Consider the following 18797-nt stretch of genomic DNA (forward strand, 5'->3'; position numbering starts at 1 on the left):
AACATCATCAACCTAACACACAACAACTACATACTTACTGCTTCTCTGCTACTACCACTGCAAACTGTGTGCTCACATAACAGTTTGTACATATATGTGTGTTATAAATATTAAAAGTCTTGTTTGCCTGTTTAATGGAGAATTGCAGAACTCGACTCATTTAGTTCGCTGTTAGCCTTCCTTCTGCCCGATCAAGTTTGTTAAAAGCTGTCGTCCACAAATCTTCATCTCTCAAGGTACTTAAAACTTATACATCTTCTGTACATCATCCTCAACACTTTTGTGTTACATATACTCATTCATCACTCAAAGGTCAAAGGTTAGAAAAGCTTGGTTGCAAAACCCTGTTAAAATGTGCGTTTCAAGGCGCAATTACTACTCCAAATTCCCCAATTTGAAGGGAAGAAATATTGAAACTCTAGAAAAGGGCTCCTCACTTGTCCCATGAGAGTAATGCATAAATTGTGCATCACTTTGTTCTCTTCTAGCGAAAGAAGTTCAAGTATTTACTATCTTATCATCCTATTTCCTTATAGAGAGGAGGCGTTATCAGGAATTTGTGACGCGTATTTATTTATGTGGAGGGTGTACGTGACTGCTGAGCTTGTTTCGTTGCAAGAGTACTTTTCTAGAATTGAAGACGAGGGTATATACCTACTGAATTTGCAATCTTCTTAGAAATTGTCATCCGGGGTGGGTCGTAAATTTGCAAACTGGAATTCTGCAGGGGAAAGTTCGCATGTCACGAAAGGGAGGAGGAGTGGGCATATTCTGAAGTCTACATTTTTTTCAAGAAACAGGTTCACAAAATTCATAATATGCATATGCTATGGCAAACCAAGGTTTAAACAAGTCATGTAATCATCTTCTCTTCATCCTTCTACTAAATATGTAACTGGAAATAACTCGGTTCACAGTTTGTCCTTTTTGCTCAAGAATAAAAGTTGTCATTGACGTGTAAATTTTATTTGTGGCCTGAACAAAATATTTCTGATGGGACTCCTCGTTAAATTTTATATTATTATCTGAGAGAAATAAGAACGGATAGAAATAAGGAGAGAGAGAGACCACATAATGATTATGATGACCCCTTATCAGTACCAATACCGATACCAGCTCAACCATATTTTCTGACAACTTGATTTTCTGACCCAGGGGACCGTAAGTGAGAGAGACCAAAGCAAATTGATAAGAAGACTTAACATTTATTTATTCCATTCGTCTTTGTCTGTCGGTTGATCTGAATTAGAATTAACGACGAAACTGAGACTCATCTCAACTGCAACCAATAAGTTGAAGTTCGTGACGGGTTTCTCGTCTTTCATTCCATTCATATCGCATTCTTTTTTCTTCGTAATAAATACAACTTGACTGGAAATGACTAATGGCTGAAGAACTGAAATATTTTTACGATTGTATGTAACTTGAGAGGCAATAATTTTGCAGCATTTTCTCATGATGCAACCAATATGGAAAATTTCCAAATAATTTGGCGTCGTAGTTTAAGGTGATGACGCGTTCCACATTCCACCCTCATTACAATAGCACTTCCTGGACCGATTTTGAGAAAAATTTGGCTCGCAGGTGGTTATTATGACTAGATTAACAATGGAGGTGCCATTTCTTTGGAACTAAACACGGATACATAAACTAGATATTTGTGACCTCCATTTACAATTATCGGAGTCTACGTGACTGCCCGTCTCAATTCATTCCTTATTATCGCAATTCTCTTCAAATAGAAAAGCATGTGGAAAATTACCAAGAGTGGTCTCATTCTTCAAATTATGAAAACAATTCCAAGAACCCTAAACAAATCAATCACGTAGCACCATAAACCCCGGAAGAGTGGATGCCATGCCATGCCTCCATCACTATCACACCATCTCGATTTGTTTGTACTCGAGATTACATAAAGTGCAGTCCCATAAAATGATATATATAAAATAGAATAAAATCAGGCCATATCAGCTATCGGCATATTAACTGCAGGGTCAGATATGACAAATGAGTTATTTTTAGCGTCACAATACTAACAGGTCATTAATAACCCCTTTGTGTACTATTAGTAGTCGTAGCATTGTACTATAATGTCATTTTGTTGATGGTTTTTATATGGCTGGACACTAAAATTAACGCGTAATATAATAAAAACATGGTCTGTATGTATATAAAAACGTCGTTGGAAAAGTACGAGGGTTGACTATTGTATGTAACATAAATAATAATGCTTTGTGCAAAGAACACTTTGATGGAGAGAGAAGCAAATTAAGTTAAACATTGGGCACAAACCTGAAAAACGAGTATCGCATTTTGCATGACAGCCCTCCTCGTCGTCAACATGTTGCTTTGGGCAGGAGGGCATTGTCAGGATGACGATGATGATAAGATTGCAATATCGGCACCGAGAGTTTTGCACTTTTTTTTATTGTTGAACCATCTCTGAGTCAGGCTGGAAACTTGTCACGTTGAACACAGTCACAATTTTAGGTGGTCAATTATTATTTGTCAAAACACTTTTTTCCTTGTACTAAACTTGTATGCATTCTGGAATTCTGGATGGTCAGTCAGTTTGCTAATGCACTGCTACTCTTATTTGCTAATAATATTCCAATATATTCCCCTAATTCTGGACTAAACCCGAAAATAGATTCGCAAGAATGCTAAAATTGAATGAAACAAAGAAAGACCAATATCCTCCTCCTTCTTAGCGAGAAGTTTATGAAGAATTTATGAAACAAGAGAAGAATAGCGAATCTAATTGCGAGACCAAATTGGCCATTGTGCAATTTATACACAATGCCTCATATAATGCTTAAAATTGTGTTTAATTATACTTTTCAGATCCCAACTACGTGTAAAAAGACGAACGAGTTCTGTGCTGGAAAGTTATGAGTACCAGTAGTATATTGAATACAAGTAATTCAACGTCAATATTAATTTCTGAACAAATGTCTGCCTTGAAAATGATGAGTAACAATGGTGGTAACTTTGGAAGTGGCTCAAGGTAGCTTATCCCATATTTGCAAAATATTCTTATAAAATAAATGGCGAAAGTGCGAACTAACTGGTCATTTCGTTTTTTCCAGTTTTCTTCAGTCGTTTACGACGGAGAGGATCTCCGTGACCCTCGGTGTGGGGCCTCGGTGGCATCGGTGATGTCCCCCACTCCTCCGATGCTACTCATGACCTGACCGGCGGGGAGGGCGAGGGGGAACCTGGGCTCTCTCCGAACTATGATCACGTAAGGGAACAATAATCATTCAATAACTTACATAATTAGTACTACTTGCTACGATAATGTACCACGCTATAATCCAATTTGGTTCCAGGAACACAAGGAATTTCCAAAAAACCAACCAATAAAAATCTCTTTCCGTTATCCATTGACTCAACACAACACCCTCACTTGGGACACCACATTGATTAAGAACAACTTGTACATCGAAATACCCAACGGATGCTTACCAGACGCTTCGAAAGGTTTGGACCCATGCTCACTTCCTTAATTAACAAAATCGAAATTCTTAATATTGATTCGAATATTTTTTTTGAAAATCCAAAGAGGCGTTTGTAGCTCTGTTGGAGTATGCAGAAGAGGTGTTGCGGTGCCATCATGCTGTCGTTTGCTTCAAAAAAGATCGAATGGACAGAGGTAACCAGAATTAAGGGGAAAATTATCTTCTTGTTGGAGCAATTATATAATATTTTTATCATTTTGCAGCCATACTCATACGAACATTCATGTTCTTGGGGTTCTATCTCGTCCCACCAGGCAACGAATTAGCGTTGGGACCTGCAGCACCTGATTACGTCTTTCTGGTGTACAAGATTGACTAAATAAAAGGGGTTTCTGGACGCGGAAAGTGAACAAAAAACAAATCATCTTCATTATTAAATACATACTACAGTCTATTCTAAAAAAATTATTACTACACAGACACATTATTATTCGTTTTCTTCTTCATTTAGAACCGACATAACTTGGTTTTCGGAATGTTGAATCATTTATGATATATTATTATGTACAATACTAGTGAGACGACTAATAACCACACTGCTGCTTCTTTATCCATATGTATATGAACTGTAACTATTAAAGAATTTTCTCCTCATTATTGTCACAAACTTAAAACTCACTTGTGCAAATAGAGTTCAAATTTATTTTTCATTTATGTCCTCATTCTTGAAGAACCACGACCACAAAATCATGCATAAATGAATACGGGATGATGAACTTCTCATCATTTATGCACATCGTTCCTGCATTAGACTGCTCCATAAATAAAGGATCAAGTGACCCAAATAGTTAATTTAGTACATCAAACACTTTATTATTTATATGGCTGTGAGACATAGATACATAAGTATTCAGGGTATAGGAAAGATATAGAGAGGAATTATTAATTCGTTGTTTTTTGATAGTATAATTTTCACGTCGCTAAAAGCAATTATTCTATTTGCATGGTAGCAGAGGACTAGAGCATAGTTCCAAACTTATGCATTTCATAAGGTGGCCCATGATTGGTTGCGTGAAGCAGAGTCCAGGCCTACGTATAATTTTGGAAGAGGTGCTTCCTCCTTTTTGGATATGAATGATGGGAGAAATCTTTACAGGCGAAAAATAACTTTATCTGAGTAAGGCACGACACGATACATCTCATCATCGAACCATCACGAGTCACACCCACAGCAACAGACGTCACCATCATCACGAATCAATCCAATGTTCACAAGTAAATTTTTCACACCATTGCCATTTTTGGGTCAGCGTAAATGGGATTGAAGCCATTTCTCAATATCATCCTCGTTATTTTGCAGCCAATGCATGTTGAGTCTAATTGTCTCCAAGCTCTGATTCAGAGCACGAGTGCCGGATCCGACGTCCTTGTCGCTGAAGAAATCCGTCACCTTGAGAGAACGAAGTGCATTATTTAAATAAATCAGTTTTTTTATATATTTCTGAAGAGGACAAATCACACAAAAACCAACCTCTCTGTAATCAAACTCATTTGAAAAATGTCCCACGACTGCCGTGATTAAACTGCCCATCGTAAACGACCCTTCGCCAAACATGCTCTGGAAGGTGAGCCAGTGTGCTCGGAGGTGTCGCCAAGCCAGTAATCTTCCCGATGGATTGGCTGCAACGACGCCAAGGACGGTTCGAACGTCCTGGGGTCGGACGACTTCTCGGTCAAGACATGCTTCTAGATATCTAGTTTAATCGTAAATACAAAAGATTAATGTACATTATTTGATCTGCCAGAATAAGTATATGGTCAGGGACTCATTTTTTGAACGTACTGTTGTAGAAGCCATGGATCCGCAGCCGATCCCATTGCTTTGAGTAAGATTTTCTTTTCGCTGGGAACCCGAGAAGAGTTGTACTTGGACCAACAATAGTCCCAACCAGTTACACCCCCATATTTTACCCCAGCAGAGTATACGACTTCTCGCAAATTGGGCGGAACTCGGACCCCTTTTTTCATCCAGTTGTCAAATCTTGCCATTGCTTCCTTTTCCGCATCCTTGTTTTCACAATGAATTGTTGTGGAGAGAACTTCACCTCGCAACAGCCTACATCGAAACAGTATGGATTTATTAGTAAAGTGGAAGCTTTTGGAACTTGGGGAGCACTAGAGAATTTTGTGATGTGTGTACTTGAATAGGTGAGTTCCAGAATCTGCCCATCCGACCTTCTTGTAAATTGGTTCCGTTAATTTTTGTACGTACTGAATCAGAGGTCGGTGTGCCTTCCTCTCGTACAAAACTTTGCTCCATGATCGGAAATGCTCTAGAGCTGTGGCCCATGGAACGTATTCTGTCTCTTTGCTCAAATACTGGGACAATTCTAATGGAATATTTGCATCTACCAGTCCAGCCCTACATATGCACACATATTCCGTTTAATGAAATCGTGATAATTATGCCACCATCAAAACTGGAAATAAATAATAATGCACACACTTGCAAAGGGTGAAAGCGTCGTCAATCAAACTCGCCCTGTCAGTTGGACTCAGAATGAATGGGTTTGTAAGCAATACTTTAATGAGGGAATCCCACAGTTGTCCTTCATATTGAACTCGATAAAATCCAGTTTGATTAACATTGAATTTAATCCATTCTGCTCGGAAGGACATGCTGAACTCGTCTGAAATTAATTAAAGTTCATCCGAGATTTAGATTACTGAGTTTTTAATCATGTTGAAGAAATTTCTCACAATCCGTCCTGTTCATCCAAACGAGTTGCATGCTTCTGGGCTTAAGATCGGTGACATAGGTGAGTGGAATGTACCACTTGTAGCCAAACTGATTTTCTACGTGTTCTAGCTCTGTTTCGTTGTCGTATGCATTCAACAAGAATCGAGTTTGTGACGCCCGGATGGAATTATTCTCAATGCGGACGCGAATTAGAGGGTATCCCATTTGTAGAGTCCAAGTATCCATAATTGTCTAATTATTATATTTAGAATATACAAGGAGTCCAAGTTCACATACAAGCATTAATATAGTTTCCTAAGTTTATTTGCATACCTTGACTTTCATTGAATCGTTTGCACTGCTGCTCAAAGCTGTCCATAAATCGTCTGTGTCCGCATTGTCGAACTTATGCTCGTTCAAATAGTCCATCAACCCGTGACGCATATTGCTCTGGCCAAGAACAGACTCCAGCATATAAAGGATTGCAGCTCCCTATTTTTGCCAAGTATTTATGTAAAACAGATTCAGAAATATTTCAGAAAAGTATTTATCACCTTGTTGTACGATATCGTGTCGAAAATGGCTTCTATTTCCCGAGGGTCACGGACATCCACGGAGATGGGGTGACTGCTCGCAAGAGCGTCGAGTGCCAAAGCTGTCTGCGTCTTCTCCAAGACAAATTGTTCCATCATTTTCCAATCTGGCTGGATATGATCCACTCCCACGTACTCCACAAAACTGGCAAACCCTTCATTTAACCAAAGGTCATTCCACCACCGCATCGTCACAAGGTTTCCGAACCACTGAAATGTTAATTTTATTCAATCATGTCATATATTTGAATAATATACGATTTATGATAATGCATACCTGATGTGCTAACTCATGTGCCACGACCACCGCAACCCATTGATGAGCAGCCGAACTGCTCTCATTTTTATCGTATAAAATTGAAGTTTCTCGGTACGTGATTAAGCCCCAGTTTTCCATTGCACCCGCACCAAAGTCGGGAATGGCAATTAAATCTATCGGGACACAAATCTATTATTAACAATCGAAACAGAAAATGACGCTTATGAAAATACTCGCCTTGTTTTGGTAATGGATAAGCTACGCTGAAAAACTCGTCGTAATAGTCCATGAGTTGGACGGCAGTTTGAAGTGCAAATTGTGCTTGATTGAGAAGACCGTGTGGCGTATGGATGGATACTTCAACTTTTTTGCTCGTTTTGTTACTAATGCTCTCGTAGTCGCAGATGACAAATGCGACAAGATAAGTGCTCATCTCGACGGATTCTTCAAACTCGTCCCTCCACTAATTTGAATTAAGTATTTCTTATTAACAAATAGAACTCAAAATCAAATCAGTTTCGGCATCTCACCAGTTCCATGTTGTACCCGTAATAAACTGTCTCAATCTTCTTGATGGGCATGTTGAACAACGATTTGTGAAATTGGTTACGAATAATGATCATTTTGAAGGCTGCTTTAAATTGTGGTTCATCAAAACAGGGGAAGGCAGACCGGGCGTAAGTTGGTTCAAAATGGGTGGTTGCTAAATATCTGCACGTGGAAATATATGTAATCCAGTATGAAAATTATGCCCAATTTTATTTTTGAATAATATGATGCTGACCTCCTTTCTCCCTGAGAATTTACATAACTACTGAGGTAGAATCCTTCCAGCTCCGTGCTAATGTTTGTATGAAAACGGATTCCTAGTGAATAGTTTTTTCCAGGGATAAGAGCACTTTCGTCCTTCATTTCCAACGAAATCTGGAAGGGTCAGATATTAAGTTGCATAGAGAATTCTACTGTGTCCATTGGTATCCTTTACACGTAAATGAGATATTATATACCATTTGAAATGGGCGATACTCCAGCAACTGAGAAATGTTGAGAGGCTCCACACGATGACCGTCCTCGACCTCTTCCTTCACCCACTTGTCGATGATGGTGATATTCCGACTGTGCAGAACAATCAGGCTCGTCTCCACCAACACCTCGAAACGTATCACCACCCATCCTGAAGAATAGCCAAGTAAAATTTTGTTTAGCTATGACACTCCTTGTAAAGCATAGAAATAAGTTGTGGTACATATGTACAAACCTGTAACATCTAAAGTGGTCAAGTTTGGGTGGATGGAGATTGTGTAGTGCGTTGGTTTGATGTCGGTGGGTAGTCTGGGTTTCGTCCATGGAAAAAGTTCTCCAGACTCGGAAATAAAGTCATGTTCGTCCGAACCTTCATCCGGATTTAGTGAAGAGTCCGATGGTCCAGTTAAGAAAGAACATCCTGAACAGTTAAACCATTATTGCTTTGCTTTCAATAATTTCTCAAGTGCATTTCCTCCTCCAATTTTAAGAACGTACCACTGAGAGGAGTCGCAAAGGCAATGATGACGGCGACAAAGAAAAGCGCAAAAAAGACGAGGAGGGCCACACCCACCGCCCGTTTCTGTGAGCACACGGCAATCCGTTCCTGCTCGTAAAGAGTTCGTTTATTTGCATTGGTTGATTCCCCTGCAAAAATAGGATTCAAAACGGCACATGAAGATGAATCCGTATCCATATTTATATGCAATTGTACATACGTAGATGTGCATAGATAATGAGCATGAATTGGCTTAATCAGCTCTTCTTACCCGTGAGGAAAGTAACTTCATCAACTTCATGCTCACTCATCCTAACGCTCATTCTTCTCGGCTTGATGGATGACATTTAATGAAGCTCCACTTCGCATACTCGACACAAACACAGCACTCTGCGATGCACATAAATCTCAACTGTTAAAGATAGCTCATATGCAAATAGTGCCCGATCACTTTATTCCTCCATGTCAAAATCCAGCCAGAAAGACCTGCACACCCAAAGACCCTTAAACTTTGGTTAGCTTATTTACAACATTTTTAACGATTTAGAACTTCTCAACTTTCACTGTGAAATGATGGGGAAGAAAGCAGGGGCACACTCCCGACAGATATTTTACAACTGCAGATACTCAGATACCGTGATATATGTTAACTACCCGATCTGAAAACTTTACTGACTTTATAATTAAGTAATTTCACTCGAGAATTATTTTCTTCCAGCGAGTTTTCAGTGTTTACTAGGTCGCATAACTGAATGGGAGGTGGAAACGATATGGACCAAAGGGGAATCTGGCCCGATTCTTTTTTATCGATCCGAAAAACAGTGCCGGGTAGTAGCGGTCGCTTTCCCCTGGACTCTCTCTACCCATACCAGAGAAAATCCCTGCTCTAATTCGCTCTCACTGGTTACAGAGGAAGTAAAATAGGGGGAGATGAAAACCCGTGGTGACTACTTCGACTGAATGAATGGCTTGAATCGCCCTTCTCACAATTACATATACGACATCGTCCCGATTTTCGGGCTGTTGTGTCCCTTTTTCATTGTTGCACTTTGATTCGGACCCTTATTTACATACCAAACGAAACATTATTGCATATATGCAACTATAATATGTTGAAAGTAATTTAGCATCTTTCTGTCAAGTTTCGACCTTCGGTTCATGAGTTCAGTGGAAGAAATCTCATCTTTTTAAATGAAAAAAAAATGTACAACAACTCAACAATGAAAATATATCGACTGGCGACAAAAAAAAGCATGTTTAAAATATGCATCACATTTATATAGACCGCATGTTTCACCCTGCAACGGAAATGGTCTTCTCTCCCCCCAACATTTCTTGTGTTGTCATAATGTAGAAATTGTTAATAAAGTTTGGCATAAATAATATGAAAAATGTCGCACTGTCAGTTACGACTCGTGTCCTGTCCCGGGTGTGGTGTGGTCACATCATTTTTGTTTAGGGTGTGAGTGTAGTGTGCATATACGTGTGTAGCACTTAACATCCCTGCAATCACGTCCCCATATTTATTGCATTTTAGAAGATTGTCTTTTTAACAAAAGTGTCACTCTGAATGTGAGCAATCCCCAGAAATGATCTCATCATCATGTACATGTCGTTGTTCTTTTATGCAGTTTCTTTATGCTCGTGAGGGACTGAGCCTATTTTTCTTCCCGTTTCACAACTCACACACTCCGCTCGAGGACAATGTTTCGGTTGGGTGAATAATTTGTAAATTTTCCGGAGACGTTCATACTAAAGTCATGTCATTTTAGGCGTCCTTCTTCCTTTTTTTGGTCAACGAGCACTCACTCACCCTCCGCCTCCTGTCTCCCACTCTTAAGAAGAAGAAGAATGAAAGCTCGTCATGTTTTCTAACCCACTCGTAACACTCTTCTCTCTTTCTCAATGAGTTTGAGATTGCAGACTCTTTAGATTCACAGAAAGAGAGAGAGAGCGAAAGCATAGTTGACTGCTGCCTCTTGTCGTCGCTGTCCACTTGAAATTTTATTTTGAGAGATAGCTGCTGCACGACAAACGCCTTCTGCTGCATCAGAGAGAAGACGGCACAGTGAATGAATCAGATGAAGAGCGATGATTCATTTACTTAAACGGAACAACGGCGACGAGAGTGAGTTTCGAATGAGATTTCGCCTGCAATAAGTTCCCTGCAATATGAGTTACATGCACTCAAAAGTAGAGGCCATTTCAAGCAGTTTGTGTGTTCCTTTATGAATTATGAAGGATGTAATCACGCCGTATAAATAAATAGGTGGCAAGGCGACGACTTATTTGAATATGTACCATTTCCGTCCCACTTGTGTTTACATTTAGTCAAGAATCGTCGACTTGACGAGTTTTCATTAAAATTGCTATAATTAGAAGAGCCATACAACTGATTATGCACTTAATTTGGAGTGGGACATACGTGATTTACTGGAAATATGAGTTTTAAAACATTAATTTATGGCTCACAAATGGCAAATATTTCGCAAATATTTATATACATGATTGCGTAACACTGAGAGTACGTCATTCCTTATTGTTCTTTTAATCAAGGCCACATTTGACATTCGGGGAAGAATGTCTCATATTATTGACTTCCTTCTGCTGCTCGTTGACTACCCATTACTGCATGGTTTATTACCCCACATTCCAAACGTCACTGGTAATCAAACGCTTTTGAGGGTTCTTGTTTATTTGTTTAGAAATTATTATTATCCTTTCCTCTCTCTCTCTGTAAACGGCAAAAGTCATAAATAATACAACTTCTGAACTTATGAATGTGCTAATAAAGTTTGAAGTAGAAGTTTGCAGTAGACTTTTATCATGAATTTGGATTGGTAAACAATCAATTCCTTGTGTACACTCGTGTATTACATTTCCTACGTATGTATGTATATCCAGAACCAATTTCTATTCAATATTTGCCTTACAAAAAGAACTCCCTTTGATATGTCATCCAGCTTTGTGCAAGACTTTTTTTTTGCTGTCCTACAAAGAATTTTGCTGCCTCTGAGCAATTCCATCCAAACGCGAAATGCTAAATTGTACTACTACCATTTAAATGTTATGTTGCCGCATGGAGAAATATCCTCCCATAGTGATTTGCATATTGGTCGTGGAACCGAATTGACTCCATTCGTCCGTCCAATGAGGAAGCAAATTTGTAATTACGGATGAAAGAAGAATGAATGAGGAGGAGCAGAATAGTCGTCTGAAGTGAAAGGCTGGCGAGAGGCCTATTATTATTTCGGCCGAGGAGAGGACACACAAGAACTAAAAACATAAATCTCTCATCTACTCATGCATCCAATCCACAAAACCAAACTACTCCTTGTCCTGTCTATGCCCTTTGGAAGAGCAAATACTTTACCCATTTCCAATTTCCATCAAGCAGCCTCTTCGAAAGTTCGAAAACTAAGGAAAATCAATGCAAATGCAAATTACCTGGGGAGCAGGTTATAAAATGAAATTGAATTTTGTCGCACCGGAAGCGAGACTAAACCTTGTAATTATTTGTCTCATCAATGTGTTTGATTCTGTGTGGGATGGGAAGGAGGAGGTGGAGGAGGAAAAGAAGGTGAGATTTGTCAGTCGGGACAAGAGGGAAGATTGATCTTATTTGGAATACAATCCAACCAAGTGGAAAAATGGAGAGAGAGTGAAAACTCCAAAACATAAAACTACACTGCAGACAAATAGTTGAGTTTTTATAGCAAAGTTCTCTCACTCCAAAGTTTGCAAATGCCAGGCGAGGCCAACCCCCTTGGCAAGTATGTGCATATGATAAGGAGCAACGAGAACATGAAGAGTTGAGACGAACAAAATTCCATTCACACAGACAGACCCAGTTTTTTTTTGGATGGACTCAAATGCAAAAAGTTTCCTAGATTGGTTGATTTCCTTCTTCACACGTTTCCCACCGGCTCATGTAGGAGGTTATTCAGGTGGTAATGGTGGTGGTAGTTCTGTACCTTCGTACATCGACGACGAGGACGAAAACGGCGAGAGTTTAGATGATTGGAATAGAACGAGCTACTCTCATCTCACTCCCAGTTCGGCTCATCATGCTTGACACGGAAGAATCATCAGGACAGCGGGGTTAGTCTGCCCCTTAGAAAAGTAAATACCTACACTCACCGTCGAAATCAAAGTAATGTAATGCAAGATAACATCCAGGGTCGAAATTGAGTCGTTTCTCGACGTGTGGAAAGTAGTAGAACTGATGGGAGAAAGCTGCTTGCTGGATAGCGTAGCACCTCGACTTGGTCGTCGGATTTACTCACAGTCAGTTACTCTTCTCTCTCGACGATGCATGTCGCAGGGCTTCTTATCTGTAAACGAAGACGACCACGAATCCTGACACATTTCAGGACAAGTCGAGATAAAAAGAATGTTGCACTGAAGAGAAATAGCTTTAAACTTGTCAATCCAATACAGTCCTCTAAACAAACTTCCACAAAATGGAGAATGTTTTCTGCCATCAAAAGTATTAACCTTTGGAAATAGAACGGACTGGCATCCCTCTCCGGCAATTTTGAAAATAACTTTTCAAGCTATTCCTGCGAAAGAAAAGAAAATCTGTGTGTGGTGATCCCGTTAAAGTCGGAATAAGAGGCTCATGTCAATTATTGTTTTCTATATAGCGGAAATAATGCTCAATATGGTAGCATATCACGGTTACACAATACCCTTCTTGCATAGGCACGTGCACCTGCTTCAAGTTCATATCTGATCTGATCGTGTCATCGTGAAACTCAATTTCGAAGGAGAGAAGAACCTTGGTTTTAAGCAACTTTACTTAGTTTCTTAGCTTCATTACTTTATATTCAGTACATAGTTTTATTAAGCATGTTGTAATGAATATTGGTCGACGACGAGACTCGGAATGCGACGTCACTCACTCTGCAAGACAAGTGGAGAAGAACTCCAAAAGTAAAAGTCTGCATTAGTGGAGAATCATTCAACATCTTAGTTTATTCGGGTCGACAGAAGGTCCAGCTTCAGCCCAGGTCTCGTATACTATATCCTCTCCGTTGTTGTTCTCCAGTCGTCTCTGCCCAAATGCCCACCACCACCACGAGGATTTTTACAACTAGTTGAAGAACCTAAACCAGCTACATACATGTCCAAAGTCCAGTTCTTCTTCTTCTTGTGTCCAAATTGTAAATCCGATGCTGCACTGACCGGCTCATTTTAAGGAGAGAAAGTACCACTGGAAATGTTGTTTTATGTATGAGACCCCTACATACAACCACTTTTACCATTTACCTTAGTGGACTACTAAACTCTCATCCCTATACATACTTACTCTCGCAGGCATGTTCATCAAAAAGCCATGTCTCTCCTGACCCACCCAGCAGACTTGGAGTTATAGGGGTAAGCCTGGTTTATGGCTCTTTTCGAAATTGACAGTTGTGCAGGACATGATGTAAAAAATGATGATGTACACATATGGTCGTTCGCCTTATGTATCGCTTGAAGGTGGCACTCACACTGTCTCGCAACTTGGAGAGGAAGTTAATCCCTTAAGCAAGGTGTGTGGTCAGAGCAGTGCTCGAGGGGAGGGAAAAAATGGCAAGTGTGGGTGACAGAACATTGACAATATTGGCTCCGAGGTGAATCTCCAGTTTCCTGCTTTCTCTCTCCCTCCGCTAACTTCCTTTTCCTCGAGGTCTTCTGTCTTCCCAGTCTCCGACGTCTCAGTCGCACAGATTATTCTTCACCTGAATCTCTTCACCCGACAGCTACACGGAGATGGAATGAGATTTGAGAGGAAGGAGCAAGTGCGAGTTGACTCGTGGATAGATATATATTCATTCAAGATCACTTTCCCCAAATTTATTTAAGCACGCCATCCATCATCATGTTTTCCATGCTCTTCTGCTCCCTCAGGTTTATCAGGGCATAAATATATTGGCAGGGCAAAGACGTAGGCAGCCAGGCCAGGCTGAGATATATAAGACCACGGCTTTGGAAATTAATTTAATCCGTTCCATTGTTGACGGTCCGAGAGTGCTGGTGAAGGGGAGGAATATATCCAACCTGGCCACATTATGGCTTCGAATTATCTGTCTATAACGCCCACCATGATCCCGCATACGTAGTACGTACGTAGATAAAGATGCTGCGAACCCAAAGCCCAAAAATTGGTGCATATAAGTACAGAATCAAAACCGCTTTCCACTAATATTTCACCCAAAGGTATATGCAGGTGGTTCATACGTACGTAGATAATATATGGCTCGTGGTGAAAAGACTCAACTCTCATTTCAATACCCAATTACTCAAACTAATTAAATTTTCAGCCGAGTGGAGAAAGAGAGAAGGAGATAAGGATAGAGTTCGGCTCAAAGTAATCAGTTTAACCTCGGCGGATGGACATGTGTGTGTGGGGTGGTTACATCGGAAACTTATTATTATTATTAGTGGCTCCTTCCTTTCATAGGATAAAAATTATGGCGAAATATCGTCATTGAAAACATCAATCTCTTCCAAAAATAGGCGAAAAAGTCGAATTTGAAATAATGATCAAGTAGGAAGATGATGATGATAATGATGAAGACGAAGATTCGACAAGATACACATTATTATCTTCATTTGCGTCATGTACCAAGAATCATAACAAAAACATGTAACAAAAGGGGACCCCAATTTATATTTATCCCAATTTAAAGGTCGGCTCAGTTTCTGATGTCACCACCACCATAAGCACCACCGAGTTTTTCTCCTATTGATAATTTATCTCGCCACACACAATCCCAAATTCGGTTATGAAACTTTTTGACGTGTCATTCTGGAAAATACTTTGATCAAATGTTTATGGCGTAATAAATCCGGTTATACCGTGTGCACACACACACGAGCTCTTTTTGTCCTTCCGCATCGACAGATCTACGGAACCAAAATTCAGTTGGACACGTTTCTCCTCCTCAAAATTGTTGAGGGACTGGGAAAAAGTACGTAGGACCATTTTCCTTTCTTTAACTGAGGTGGGTTTCTTTTCCAACTTGTAAGAGGAAAAAAGGCATTGTTGCGTGTTGCCAAGTGCGAAGAGCAACTATAACAAGTGGACAAAATCACGCAAATTGATCGAGTCATTCAGTCTGTCATGTACATACATGCATCCAAACACATATGGACTTAGAATAGCACGTGCGTGGTATCTGTCTATTGAGTCATCAAGAAGATCTGTGAGCACAAATCGGATATTATTATGCGATTGTTTGATGTGGAAGTGGTCACTGTCTCGGACTCGCATGTTGTTGTTTGTTTGGGACATCATATCACAAAATTTGATACCTTCATGTTAGATGAAATTCCATGCCAGGCGGTTTGCTGTCCGTTGTGGTTTTAACTCATAAAAGTGTCAGGCGGACGAACTATATAGGATTAAAAGCGGTCCTGTTGCTACTTATGTTTCGTTATTACAGTGTCCAGTTCATTAGGGAATTGGGGCTTCTTCTTCACTTTATTTGGGTTATTTCCTTTCTGTCATTATCAAAATGACAGAAAGGAAAGTAAACTATAATCCTAAACCTTTCTCTTTGATTTGGTTTCATTTTTTTTATTTTGTCTTCCCTATTTTTTTCTAAAGTGTCCTATTCATTTCATCCTTTAATTTCAAAGCTCAGAAATTGGCTTGACCATTCCAAGGTCGTGCACACAGCCGATAAATCAAGATAGCTCAACGAAAATGGATTTTTGACAAATTTCATGGCCCAGTAGTCATACAAGTCAATCGAATTCTGTCCTTTGATGCGTGAAGAATATGGTCCTCGGTTTTCATATTAAATGCTAATATTAAAATGTGCGGTTGATTTGGGTGAAATTCATTGCGCAGATATTTATAATTGTAGCAGCCATTCCTCACAATTTAAGTTATCCATCTGCATGAATCACTGTAAAATATATACTAAATATGCTCTCAGGTGGGTGGCAGGAATTTGCTCAATGTGAACGACGAGACAAAGCAGGTCGGCTACGGTTTACCTCAGTATGCAAAGAGAAAGTCGGTCCATTTCCAGTTTTGCATTAGAGTAAGTAAGCAACACCGGGATCCCGACTCTTGAATGCTTTCCTTAGACATGTATATTTTATCCAATAAAGACGACGACGATGATTGATGTGAATTTCTGAATGCATTTCACTACCCCCACCACGAGGAGGAAGAAGAAGAAGTACGTACGGAAAAGCTCTGCTGAAATCAGTACTCAATTTAAACCACCATATTTGCACATCTTGTCTCAAAACCTTCCAGAAACCAGTCAAGCATACATCATCGGCAAAGAAAGGCAGGCAAAAGCGAAACAAATGAGCGGAAAGTGAAACCCGACCAAAAGCAGCAGTATCGCACCTCACCTCAAGTTATTTGCCCAAATGCTTCCTTCATTTACCCCCAGCTCCTCTCTGTTCAATCAAATAAATGAAGATGAATCTCCCTTTTCAAACACTTGCCCTTCTCCTCTTCCCAGCCACCAACATACATCAGCATAATACATAATAATACATAATAAGCATAATGCGGAATAGGGCTTCTTCTTCTCCAAGAAATACACACAAACTCCCACCCGTTTCTCCGACGACGTTGTTTTGTTTATCTGCGACCCTCCAAATCAAGGGTTTCCCCCCTGCGTAAGAATACACACGTTCGTCGAGTTTGTCCTCCTCCTATGCTTTCACCCACGCCAAACAACCATCCAAATGTGAGCTACTTATTGTATCTGCAAGAAGAGGTTGATGTTATCATCAATGTATTTATGCACATACGTACATGCCAATTCACTCAACTTCGCTCGTACATAAGTAAGTAAGATGCATATTTAACTCAAGATTTGTCTTTCCCAAGAAACTTTCTACTCCGGACTCAAACTTATTGTCTGTCTACACGTTTTCAGCCAGTCGGTTGTTTGAGCTGCCACTACAAACAAACTGTTTGTACCTTGTTAACCCTTGTGAAAAACATGCATGGAAGGATGATGCCGTTGTCACACAAGCTCATCAAGCATTCAAGTATGTATTCTTCTGTGCCTGGAGGCTGGGTGAAAAATCAAACCAAACAGAGAAGAGGATTTATTAGTCGTCTATACTCTTCAAGTCGGGAGGACTGCTTTCTCTTCCGCGGAAAGAGAATTCAGTTCACAAGTTTGCATTACGACTTCTCATTTCTTAACCGTTTGATTTAATAATTCACTTGCCCTTGAGACATTTGTGTGAGTGAAAAACTCGAACCTTGCTCTTCCAATTTCTTCATTTTGTATGAAATTATTATGTGCCTTAGCACTTTATTATCCATCTCTCAAGTCATATTATTATCAGCTCAGCTTCAAACATTATTGGTGCGAGAGATGAGAGAGAGAGAAAGGATGAAATAAATTTATTGACTGCTCAAGCTTGAATTTTTATCCTCAATATATTCAATTCACACTTGGCATCTTAGATATTTTTTTATCTACCAACGTCCATATTTGTGCATGAATTTCAAGAGTATCCGTGTGCATAATAATGAAATAAGCTGGAGGGGTGACTTGATAATTTTTTGGAAATGTGCTATTTCTTCACATCTCTGAAGAAAGTGTCAGACATAAAACAGTCCAGGATTGATAAGCACTTATTTGCAGCAGGTATTACATACTTATTAAATTGTATATGTAAGATGAATGTATGTATGAACTTCTTTGCTAGTTGTTCCAACTCATTTCCCATTTAATCACTTGATTTTTTGTTTCCTTAATTAAATTAACCTTGATTTCTTACCTTAATGTGCCATTCAAGTAGTGTTAAGTAGCTACTGGAGGCTAGTTAGTGGATAGTAATTCAATCCTACACATATAAACCAACCATCATCATCATCCATCATCATTGAGATAGTTTGTTTTCTGATTTTTCTTCTTATCTAATCCGCAGCTGCTGAGGAAGGAAAAAAATCAGCCCCGTGTCTTTCATTCCACTCGAATTTTGTCTGAAACTCGTCAATGCCGTCTTCTTCCTATCTCTTCGTCCAATGTCGTCATCGGAGGAAGCAAACGAATAAAAAAAACACCATGAGAGATGAAATGAGGATTGAGACGATTACATTTTTTAATGCCCTTTCACCTTGTCATTCATTGGCTCATTTTCTACGGACGATGATGTATGCACGTAAATGCATAGCTTCTTCTGTCGTCAGAATCTCTGCAAATGAAGAAATACAGAGATTCAATTCCATCCCGAGGAATTGGGC

At 39.6% G+C, this 18797-nt stretch overlaps 2 protein-coding genes and 1 long non-coding RNA gene across 3 annotated transcripts; 2 read left to right on the plus strand and 1 right to left on the minus strand.

Moving 5' to 3' along the window:
* The first annotated feature begins 242 nt into the window (after positions 1-242).
* LOC118436029 lies at positions 243-2841 on the plus strand. The gene is made up of 2 exons (XR_004835137.1): positions 243-2562; positions 2651-2841. It is a non-coding gene; the product is annotated as an uncharacterized LOC118436029 (long non-coding RNA).
* A 138-nt stretch (positions 2842-2979) lies between these two features.
* On the plus strand, positions 2980-4139 carry LOC110851102 (ornithine decarboxylase antizyme 2). Its single transcript, XM_022098739.2, has 5 exons — positions 2980-3007; positions 3126-3244; positions 3333-3483; positions 3566-3655; positions 3725-4139. Exons 1-5 carry the CDS (start codon positions 2980-2982, stop codon positions 3838-3840), a joined length of 504 nt encoding a protein of 167 aa, XP_021954431.1. The 3' UTR covers positions 3841-4139.
* Positions 4140-4309: 170 nt separating this feature from the next.
* Positions 4310-9359, minus strand: LOC110851133 (endoplasmic reticulum aminopeptidase 2). The gene is made up of 16 exons (XM_022098779.2): positions 8847-9359; positions 8575-8724; positions 8312-8497; positions 8061-8227; positions 7838-7977; positions 7584-7764; positions 7291-7516; positions 7072-7226; positions 6756-7004; positions 6535-6693; positions 6222-6453; positions 5968-6151; positions 5662-5883; positions 5305-5577; positions 4993-5215; positions 4310-4911 (listed from the first exon to the last, which is right to left on the minus strand). Exons 1-16 carry the CDS (start codon positions 8920-8922, stop codon positions 4768-4770), a joined length of 2967 nt encoding a protein of 988 aa, XP_021954471.1. The 5' UTR covers positions 8923-9359; the 3' UTR covers positions 4310-4767.
* Positions 9360-18797: the final 9438 nt, after the last annotated feature.

The sequence above is a fragment of the Folsomia candida genome, unplaced genomic scaffold (genome assembly GCF_002217175.1).
Source record: "Folsomia candida strain VU population unplaced genomic scaffold, ASM221717v1 Fcan01_Sc006, whole genome shotgun sequence".
Classification (NCBI taxonomy): Eukaryota; Metazoa; Arthropoda; class Collembola; order Entomobryomorpha; family Isotomidae; genus Folsomia; species Folsomia candida.

What these genes read in the sequence shown, in the direction of transcription:
- LOC110851102 (XM_022098739.2), top strand. Translation starts at nt 2,980, where the DNA reads ATGGTGGTAACTTTGGAAGTGGCTCAAG. An exon ending in CTTACCAGACGCTTCGAAAG is followed by an intron (nt 3,484 to 3,565) that starts GTTTGGACCCAT and finishes GAAAATCCAAAG; the next exon opens with AGGCGTTTGTAGCTCTGTTG. An exon ending in AAAAGATCGAATGGACAGAG is followed by an intron (nt 3,656 to 3,724) that starts GTAACCAGAATT and finishes ATCATTTTGCAG; the next exon opens with CCATACTCATACGAACATTC.
- LOC110851133 (XM_022098779.2), bottom strand. Translation starts at nt 8,922, where the DNA reads ATGTCATCCATCAAGCCGAGAAGAATGAGCGTTAGGATGAGTGAGCAT. An exon ending in ACGGGTACAACATGGAACTG is followed by an intron (nt 7,517 to 7,583) that starts GTGAGATGCCGA and finishes AATTCAAATTAG; the next exon opens with TGGAGGGACGAGTTTGAAGA. An exon ending in GATCCATGGCTTCTACAACA is followed by an intron (nt 5,216 to 5,304) that starts GTACGTTCAAAA and finishes CGATTAAACTAG; the next exon opens with ATATCTAGAAGCATGTCTTG.